Source organism: Ptychodera flava, unplaced genomic scaffold (assembly GCF_041260155.1).
Source record: "Ptychodera flava strain L36383 unplaced genomic scaffold, AS_Pfla_20210202 Scaffold_44__1_contigs__length_1314385_pilon, whole genome shotgun sequence".
Lineage (NCBI taxonomy): Eukaryota > Metazoa > Hemichordata > Enteropneusta > Ptychoderidae > Ptychodera > Ptychodera flava.
Genome location: NW_027248366.1, coordinates 834,595 through 845,530, shown reverse-complemented (window position 1 = coordinate 845,530; position 10,936 = coordinate 834,595). Strand labels below are relative to the sequence as shown.

Genomic DNA, 10,936 nt, shown 5'->3' with positions numbered 1-10,936 from the left:
ATTATGCTAGTGTTTATCTATGTTACAAATTTAAACAAACTTTGTAAATTAAGTAAGGCAAAGACAATATACCTCTGGTAGCATTTTAGGACATGTAATGAGTTTAAACCCTTTCACCACCATGGTTTGTCCCAAACCCATTGTTATCAATGGTGATTGTGGACCTGTATACAGGGAATTGGGGGTGAACAGGTTAAGGTAGAATGTGCTTCGGGGACAGATCTTCAGACTGAAATTTTCGTCAATACATATCTGATCTACCACTTTGGGGGAGGGGGATCATTTTAAAGCCTTCAGAGTGAGAAAAGTTTTCAGTCTTAGTTCTTAAATCAGTGTTTCAATTTTTCTCCACAGAGTTAACACAGGCATGGTGGCCATTTTGAATTTTAAATATCAGTAAATGTTAGGGACTGTTTCTCTAGTGTGAAATTTTGCACGGTGATCACTGATTTTTTTCTTGATTTGGTGAGAGAATGGTTGAAAGTTTCATCGAGGGAGTTTGTGCGAAAGTGCCTTTCTTTCACATTTGAGGCGCATACTACCTTTAAAAGAATACAAAATTCACAGACATTGAATAACACGACATGGGAAAAAGTGTACATTTGCTCCAAAAGGAAGTTTTTCATTTAATCATTATAAGAGTGTTGGACTTGTCAGAGCTGAGATCCATGCGGCTTCAATGTAGTGACTGTGAAAATATTAGATTGTGGGAAACATCCAGACTAGCAGAGTTCTGGCCACACTCTTTATCTGACAACACTGCTACATCTGAAAGCAAATCCATGCTGCATATCTACCCAAAGTTCAAAAGGTCATGTGAGGTCAATATCTTCATAAATAAATTCATGCTGTCCAGCCATGTCTTTTCAACTGTGACCTGTGTCTTGTGTGACCACCTTCAATTCAGGTACAAAAATCCATTTTTGTTCATTTTTTTTTATTCTGTGTTACTGTTCCCTTAGTCTGCAAGCTGTTCAATTTGCTGTATTGAAACAAACAAACGGTGACTTTCAGGGTCAAGGTCAATGACCCTAAAGCTAATTGTATCAAGCTTCAGTAATTCAAGCAGCTCAATTTGCCGTGTCAAAACGAACAGTTCCTAACATTCATGGACAACAACCCTAAATGACCTTCAATTGACCTAGCCTCAGATTGAGAATTTCTGATGGAAAATATACAGTTCATCGGCAAAAACCTCTTTTGTACATGCTACATGATTTTAATATACATATATAATTTAATCTTCTTCAAGACAATTTGAATCTTGCTGAACACTCGCTTTCTGCTGAACAAAACTACAGTATTTACAATCTCACACATGATGTTTGAATTTTCAAAAAAGCATCAATGTTTTCTCATTGCTGTCCATGGAATGCGGTTGACATTTTCAATCAAGTGGAACTGGTAGATTAAACTGCAAGTTAAATGGCACTGTCGTAGCTCTGGACTGAATTCTCCATGGCTCCAGTGAACAATGACCCCCTAGAAGAACGGTGATTATGTCAACACATCAAAGTAGACTGTCCAAGGCTTCAGTGAATTTCAGTATATCAACCAATTTGGTTAATTTTAAGTCCTGCTTGAGGGAGTTGTAGAAGAATTCTGGAGCTTCTTGTCGTAGTTTCTGGAGTTGGATCAGCAGTTTGCCGTTATACTCCGATAACTGGTCCCTACAGCTGAGAGAAAAAGAACAGCAATATTTTGATATGTTGAAGTTCATAGTCAGTTGGCGAATTCTGAACAGCATTGAACAACATCATAGGATAACTTTAAGGTAGAACACGCCTCCTTGACTGAGGCTTTCAAATTCTATCAATTCTATTCTGGTCTACCACTTGTGGGGCTCAATTTAAGGGTCTTGGTGTAAGAAAGGGTTTAACCTTCTCAATTTTCAGAAAATCAAAAATTAATTTCACCCAATAGAGTTAACACAGGGATGGCCACCATTTTGAATTTCAAATATTGAGAAATCTTGGTTAATTTGTTTCTCTAGTTCCAAATTTTGCATGGCGACCCCTGAATTTTATTCTTGATTTTGTAAGAGAATGGTCAAAAGTTTTTTTGAAGAAAGTTTGAGAAAAAGTTTCAGTCTTTCACTTTTGAGGCACGAACTACCGTAATGACTAGCATATCACACATCAAACTTGATTTATCCAATGATAAAATTTACTGTCACGTTTTCTAACAATTAATCTTTCGCACGGCTGAAAATTTTCATATTGACGTCTGTACTGAGTAACATTGACAAAAGTGGAGAGCTGGACACAAAATCGTAAAACTTTTAGTACTTTGACCCAAATAATGGTATTTGACCTTTGACATTACACCACTGATACCTCACTTCATTTGAATATCTCCATTCAACCAATACAATGAAAGTCCGTTGACACTTTGCCAACATTCAGAAGATGCAAATTTTAACTTCCTCACACAAAACACTGTCACAATACAAACCCAACTTTTGTCCAATGACCCATAAAACACATACCAGAGTGAATATCGAAGAATCCATTCATGACACATTTTGGGGGATTTTTTTACTGAGTATGTATGAAAAATACCAATTATAATTTATCATTCACAGGGTTCATACACTTCAAGTAAATCAAAATTCCAGGACTTTCCAGGAGTTTTTTGCCATTTTCCAGGAGTGTTTGCACGATAAAGCTTGCAATTTTAATAAGCATCATACACTAATTTTTTCTAAAGTTTTCATTGTCCACAAAACTTCAGCCCATAAGACATCATTTTGCTGACAAATGCAGTCAATGACGAGTTGACAGGTTTTGATGGTGACGACATCTTGAATAACATCACTGACGACTGAGAGTTGTGAGTTGTGAGTGTGGTGTCAGGAAAGATAAACTCGGGGAAAGCTTAGAATTAGTCGATGACTTTACATTTGATGAAGATCGGGCAAAGAAATCATTAATTTGTGATTTACTTGCACCTGTTTTTTTCCTACCAGAGCTCGATGTTTTGCTCCTTTAGCATGGCTTTTCATAGCCCCGCGTACAATGCTGTGTGTTCCCGGCGTTATGAAGCCTCCCACTACAGCCCTGCTAAGGTCCATGGACATGGACCGCACACGAAAATCTATTTTTCGGACTACTTTCGGCTGAAATCAACTCGATTCCAATCTACCGTATGCCTACCCGAATAACTCAACCGCTCACAGACTGCAAAAAAGAATTGTTCGCATGACGTCCAAAACCATTAGTTTGCTGGTGATGCACGGTCAAGGGCCCAAAGGCCGGCGATATCTCGCATCAATGTACCGAATGGCGAGCCAAGGCCAGGGAACACGGAGCATCATACGCAGGGCTAGGCTTTTCGATACAACGAAAGTCTTTTCACAGAGTTTGCATCTTGCCGCGAATTTATCTTGTGCCCGCTCCAGCCATCCTTTGTACTCGGGCTGTTTCAACCAATGATCGCTGAATAAACACTTTCCAGGAGGCATTACTGTGACTGATGACCCGAACAAACTTAAAATTTCAACACGGTCCAACTCATGCCTACTTCGATGTCACTGTACGTGCGTGCAAAACCATGGATAATAGCATACACAACATGGTCTCGCCCCCGCTAGTGCAAGAGTACCCCTTTACGACATTATAAGAAACACTACTACGCTTTCCAAATTTTGTCTCGGGAGGGCTCCCCACCTGTCGCAAAACAACTTTTCGCATTTTACGATTTTGACATTCGCCTTTACGATCTGGCCGTTCTCGACCGTGTGCGATCGTAACTAGCGATTTTCCAGGAGTTTCCAGGAGTAAATTTTGATTTTCCAGGAGTTTCCAGGAGTTTCCAGGAGTGGTTTTAAATTCCAGGACTTTCCAGGACTTTCCAGGAGCGTACGAACCCTGCATTCAACTCTGTTGAACATCTCAGGGATGCCTACAACATCTCCAAAGCCTCCAGTTAAAAATTCTTGACAATGATGAATGAATGTCATTTTGATATTCCAAAATCATTATATATTCACAATACCGACTGGCATTTAGGGAGTGACTTATCAAACCAACATGCAACTTGTGTAAGATATAGTTACCTTTCAAGTCCGATCTCTGTCGCCCAGTTTTGTACATCTTGTGAGTTCCAACAGACAACGTTGTGATAGTTCAGCATTGGCACACTACCCACTGTGGTGAATTTTTTAGCGACTGGTGAAGTCTCTGGTGAGAGAAGATATAGTACGCAGCAGTAGTCAGTACACCCAATACTCTGAGATCCAGTATTGAATTTTCACCCGCACAAGTTCATTTTCCATTGCCCTGGAAACTACTTCGGTACAAAATTCTGCACTCTGACTACTAACTGGTTTTTTTATAGAAAACTGATGCTAAAGACACCATGATATCATAGCACAACAAACAAATACATGTAAATAAATGCATACACATTAAGTTGTCAACAAAGGTATGACACATTGTACACATAGCTGTGTTCATGAGTTCAACACTCTACCATAGCTTTGACAGTAAAACGGGAAGCAGTCTTACAATCAGAAGGAACATACCAAAAGTATACATCACAAGCACAGCATATGAAGCCTTCCAATTTCCTGTGTTCAATTCCATTTCACCCTTTGAGAGCTGTATTTTTTTCTCCAAAATTTTAGTGCAACATTTTACCAATTTTTATGAGTTTTCTTTAATTTTTTTAAAAATTTTGGACCACATGGAAACAACTGTTTATTGGCCAGAGTTTTTGATCAAAATTCTGGGCAAAATAAAAAAAAATGACTGGGTTATTTTTTACAAAGGCTACAAATACTGGCTTTGTCACTCAAAGGGTTAACTACACAAGTGTTCCCAAAGCTAAATTGACCTACCATCACTTTTTAGAAACAAATTCTACAATGGATAGAAATTTCACACTGATATAGGGTTGGCAAATGTCAAAGAATTCTCTCATAGACTCAAAAGAGCTCAGAAATACTATCGTCAGAGACAATACTGCTTTTTGCAAGAGAAAACAATTATAACAAGATTTTGGCAAGACTGGGTCCAAACTCTGGACAACTTCACCAATCAAAATAATGCTACAGGGCCCAGTTCCTTTAAGGTAGTGTGCACCTCGAAAGTGAAAGACTTAAGGTGGTTGGAAAGGCTAGAGCGTCAGTTATAAATTTCAACAAAACTATTAAAATATAAAAGTAGTCAACATTCTCTGTGGAATAAACAAGTCATCGTTGATGACACAGTCCCCACTTGTTAATCAGTATTTTGATTAAAGGTCCTCAAAGAGGATAGAGTCCTCTTCATTAGGTCTGTGATAAAAATACTTTTGAATGAATTCGCTTGATACATGTCTGAGTTATGGTTCAGGACATGAAAAAAATCGTAACAAAATGGTCGCACAGCGGCCATATTGGATTGCATCACAAAACAAATTGATGTGCATAGCTATGACATTGGTCGATGTCCTTGTACCAACTTTGAATAAAATTGGTCAAAACATGCGGATATGCCTGAGAAATGGCTCTGTACATGAAAAAATCGTAATAAAATGGCCGCCTGGCGGCCATATTGGATCGTATCACAAAACAGATTGACGTGCATATGTATGACATAGGTCAATGTCCTTGTACCAACTTTGAATAAAATCGGTTGAGATATGCCTGAGTTATGGCTCTGTACATGAAAAAATCGTAATAAAATGGCTGCACAGCGGCCATTTTGGATCGTATCACAAAACAAATTGCCGTGCACAGCTATGACATTTGTCAATAAGCTTGTACCAACTTTGAATAAAATCTGTTGAAACGTGCCTGAGTTATGGCTCTGTACATGAAAAAATCGTAATAAAATGGCCGCCTGGCGGCCATATTGGATCGTATCACAAAACAAATTGACATGCATATCTATGACATTGGTCGATGTCCTTGTACCAACTCTGAATAAAATCGGTCAAAACATGCCTGAGTAATGGCTCTGTACATGAAAAAATCGTAATAAAATGGCCGCCTGGCGGCCATATTGGATCGTATCACAAAACAAATTGACGTGCATCTGTATGACATTGGTCAATGTCCTTGTACCAACTTTGAATAAAATCGGTTGGAACATGCCTGAGTTATGGCTCTGTACATGAAAAAATCGTAATAAAATGGCCGCCTGGCGGCCATATTGGATCGTATCACAAAACAAATTGACGTGCATCTGTATGCCATATGAAGTAATCCTTGTATCAAGTTTGAATGAAATCGCTCCAGGCATCTCAGAGATATCTGCGTGAACGGACGGACGGACGGACGCACGCACGGACGGACGCACGCACGGACGCACGCACGGACATGACCAAACCTATAAGTCCCCCCGGACGGTGTCCGTGGGGACTAAAAAAACTAGACATTTGGGCACAAAGGCATTGCAGAGTTATAGCCTGTTAAAACTTCTGAAAAACTGACCAAATAAGAAGAAGTTGGGGAGTCCTTAGTGTATTAACTATGGTAGAGGTCCCCTAGCTTTTAATAAAATGTTTGAAAAGGGAAAGTCATTATTTGCTGTTTTTCAGGAAAGTTTGACAAGGCGGTGCTGGCATTCAGATTGAGTGACTGCTATTGTAAATGCATTTTTAGATTCTTCGAGTGTCAAAGAGGTGTCAAAAGTGAGATTAACCAAAAAAACTGCTGTATGACTTCAAAAGAGGGGTGCAAATATGGCTTGTTTTCAACATTTTTGACAGAATAACAGTTTTCCTACATAATTGTATACCAAATTAATCCAACTTTGAAATGAGATATGGACATGGAATTTTACAGCCTATTAACAAGGTTACAGATAAGATTTGTACGGCACAATTTTCCTGTATTTGAAGTACTTTTTGAAAAATCACATTTTGAAATTTGAAAGAATTTTTAATACTGTTTTGATATAGAAACCCATGTAAAATCATAAAAACGAATTTTATTTACAAATCCTGCCGTACAAATCTTACAATAAATAGTGTCAACATATTTATAACTAATTTGGTAATATTAATACTATCCAATTATTATTAAATTCAAATATGTAAAAAAATATGAAAAATTAAATTTTAATATTTACTGGTGTCATATTTCAAAATCATGGCTGCAAATATACAATTTTTATATTCTTTGGAGAAAATATTAACTAAGGGAGTTATCCTGAAAATTTGAACTAAATATCTTGATTCTAACACTTGAAATTTGACATTAACTCTGAGAAAGAATTGGTGCAAAAATAGCCTTTCCAACCACTTAAACTTTTGCTCTAACTTTCCTCAAGGAATCTTTCAATCATTCTCTTTCAAAATCAAGAATAAAAATAGGGGGTCACCGTGCAAATTTTGGTACTAGAGAAACAAATTACCCAAGATTTACCAATATTAGAAATTCAAAATGGCCGCCATCCCTGTGTTAACTCTATGGAGAAAAATAAAAATTTTTGAATTTCGAAAAACTAAGCCAGTGAAAAGATTTCTCTCACCAAGAGCTTTAAAATGAACCCCCACATGTGGTATATCAGAAGAGAATTGTAAAAGTTTGAGAGTCCGAATGTCTGTCCCCGAGGTGTGTTCTACCTTAAAGAGCTATGAAAGGCCCCATGAGGAAACTTATATCATCTTCATAGAATTTGGGCCCAGCATTTTTCAGGTTTGCCAAGATTTGGACAATTTCACAAATCAGCATAATCCTGAGGGGCTCAGTTCCTTCAAAGAGCTGTGGCAGACCCCCTACGGTAACTTCTATGATTTTCACAGGATTTGGGCCCAGCGTTCTTCAGGTTTGCCGAGATTTTCACAATTTCACAAATCAACATAATCCTGAGGGGCTCAGTTCCTTCAAAAAGCTGTGGCAGACCCCCTAGGGTAACTCCTATAATTTTCACAGGATTTGGGCCCAGCGTTCTTCAGATTTGCCAAGATTTTCACAATCACAAATATCAACATAATCCTATTGGGCCCAGTTCCTTTAAATAGCTGTGGCAGACCCCCTAAAAAAGCTATTGTTTTCACAGGATTTGGGCATAGCACTCTTTAGGTTTCCCAACTTGAAGATTTGTCTTACCCTCTGTCATGGACACCACTTTTTTCCCTCTTTCTCCAAGTTCTTTGATTAATTTCTTGACTTGGTCATCGTACTGGTAGGAACCTGAGAAATCTATGTACAGCTTGACCCCCATCAGCATCCCCAGCCATCCGTCAGGTTTGTAGTAAGATTCCATCAGCAACGGAACGACGTCTTTGTGGAGTTGATATGTGTACTCGGCCTCTGTGGAGACAGACAGACAGACAGACAGAAATGAATGAATGAAAATTCAGTAAAACCTGATTCAAATTCACAACAAAGTAAAGACATCAAGGGTCAAAACTGCTCAGCCAACAGTCGATGGACCCAAAGACAAGGTTCTTTGAGGATAAGTCAAATACAGAGTTGCACCAATATTTATGGAAGAGAAAAATTAAAATTATGTAATATTGGACAATATCAGTAAAAGAGGTCATAATGCTTGCAGTTCTTGAAGGTAAGCAAAATTGATATCACATGATAATTTTCAGAGAATTAGATGCATTAATGTGTTTATCAAAGCTGGGAAAAAATGGCCAACATGATTACAAAACTTCACTCTGTGATAAAAGTAAGAAGTCATCAGTTAGGCAATTTAACATGCAAATATACAACACATAGAGCAAGCACTTTCAGAGAGAAAAATTGACAAAAATTGGTCCTCAAATTTAAGATATATAAAAAATGTAACGATTTGAGTAAATCTTGATGAGGTCATCATCTGCAATCACTTTCATATGGAAGTTGTCAGATTGGGCTTTTCACAGAAATGGCATACAGATATTTGCTGGCACAACCTTTAACATCAATGTAAATTGTAAATTTAATTTTTCATTTTCCTAATACTTCGAGTATATTTCTCTGCAGAAACAATTTTTTGAATGTGCTATAATACAATATTGTTTTTATTTGTGTTATTATTATTATTATTAGACTTTATTTAAACTTGATAGACTGTTGAGCTGTGTCGAGTAAAACAGTGTTCATTCTCCAAACAGTTCTTGATAGTTTTTTCTTCATTTTTGAAAGTTTTGCTTGTGTCATTTTTCATTGTAGGTGATCTTATAATTTTGACAATTATTTAGGACTGTATGAAATTTCCCCAGACCACACTCACCTGTTCTGCAATTTGGACTTTCCTTATATTTCTGAGAGGCACACACTAAAACCACAGCTGCATTTTCCACGGCTTCAGCCATGGCTTCCAAAGTGGAACCACCCATGTACTCGACATCTATCCACACATTGTACCCTGCTTCCTACAAATAACATGACAAGGAAACGCACTTCTTCAACAAAATTAATTAACACCACATTTGCTGAGATACAAGTACTGCACAGAGGCTACAAGGTCATCATTGAAAATGTGTCCTTACTGTAATCAAGATCACTGAATAAATAATATTCAATACAATAAAATGCACTACTTGAAGAGAAACTTAAAACTACAACGTATGCGAACAACCAACAACCATGAATTACTGCTAAGAATGCTTATAAAATTAACATAGGACAACACAGATCACAAGAGATGAGACGGTATCTAGTCCACAGACCGTTAGAGTCTGTGGTTACACTCAGAACCTAGAGTTGCTTTGCATTAGCACACACACAAAGGGAAGCCAATTTACATCTGCTGTACCAGTACATGTAGCTTACATGGTGTGCATGTTTAAAAGTAAGATGCTCCCTGTATGTGTGTTCATATACACTTGTTCAATGTGTAACTACATGCTGTGTCGTATCTGCCTATTTTTTCATTGTCTTTTATCTAATATATTGGTGTTATTATCACTAATTTGCAGTGGTTGAGCTGCAGGCATTGTAATAAAAAATCTCTATAAAAGTAAGCAAAAAGTTAAAAGTACAATGCAAACTGTATATTTACATTTATTTGTACTATATTTTCATTTCTGTATTTATTTTGTACATAAAATGCAATCCTGTGTGAAGTATGTCTACTCTGTCATCGCCAGTACAGATCTGAAGGTTTGGTACTCACCTTCAAATCATTAGCAATTCTCAGGACAGTTTCCTGTGAACCCCACTGATAACTTATCATGATATGAGGCTGGACAAACTTGCCACTCCGACTAGAATACCCTGATTAAAAAAATTACAGACATTTCAATTTTTCAATATTGGGATATAAAAAGTCTTGCTTTAATTAATATTCTGAACATCACGTCCTAGAGTTGAAAATTTCTAAAAATGAGTCAGCAAAAACTTCCAATTTTGTGATAAAACTTGAATACTAGTGAATCATGAACACACAATTTGCATAATTTACGTAATTATGCTAAAATTGTCATTGTTATGGTGACAGCCAGTCAACTGAGCTGAAAACCTAAAAACAAAGATGAGCAGATTTTAACATGATTTAAGAAAACAAATGAATGATTCTCATTCAGCAAATTGTATCAGACTTTGAGGATGAAAAGAAAAGAATGTTTCAAAGTAAATGAGATTGACTGAATTCATATCGATGCATTGGATGTTCAGAATTAGTGTATTTAAGAGTATTTAGTAACAAACATACTTCTTGTAGGAGGTCTATCATCGCGGCCAATTACCCACAATGCACCATTAGCTGCTGACTTGACGAGATCATTTTCAGATCGACTTAGCTGCTGCAATGCCAGGATGCAATTCTCGTTGTCTTTGATCTTTTTCCGGACACAGTCATCAAATGTGAGATTCCAGAGTGCATTAGCAGCAGCAGCTTGTTCTGTTGGTTCAGATCTATCCAGCATTTCAATCAATAGAGGCAATGCACCAGCAGAATCTATCTACAAATGGTCATACAGAAAAATCATTTTACACAAAATGATTGCAGTGAGAGATATACCTTATGCCTTTGAGCGCCTCATAACCATATACCCCAAGTCAATTTTT

General features: G+C 37.3%; 1 protein-coding gene across 1 annotated transcript; it reads right to left on the bottom strand.

The window, feature by feature from the left end:
- Positions 1–733: 733 nt before the first annotated feature.
- LOC139128117 (uncharacterized) lies at positions 734–10,824 on the bottom strand. The gene is made up of 6 exons (XM_070693954.1): positions 10,581–10,824; positions 10,044–10,144; positions 9,159–9,300; positions 8,042–8,245; positions 4,058–4,181; positions 734–1,676 (listed from the first exon to the last, which is right to left on the bottom strand). The coding sequence occupies exons 1-6, from the start codon at positions 10,792–10,794 to the stop codon at positions 1,511–1,513; spliced, it is 951 nt and encodes a 316-aa protein (XP_070550055.1). The 5' UTR covers positions 10,795–10,824; the 3' UTR covers positions 734–1,510.
- Between the last annotated feature and the right edge of the window lie 112 nt (positions 10,825–10,936).

Coding starts and splice junctions, on each gene's coding strand:
- LOC139128117 (XM_070693954.1), bottom strand. CDS start 10,794: ATGCTGGATAGATCTGAACCAACAGAACAAGCTGCTGCTGCTAATGCA. Junction 8,246..9,158: donor AAGTCCAAATTGCAGAACAG/GTGAGTGTGGTC, acceptor CTGTCTCCACAG/AGGCCGAGTACACATATCAA. Junction 4,182..8,041: donor AGTGGTGTCCATGACAGAGG/GTAAGACAAATC, acceptor TTCTCTCACCAG/AGACTTCACCAGTCGCTAAA.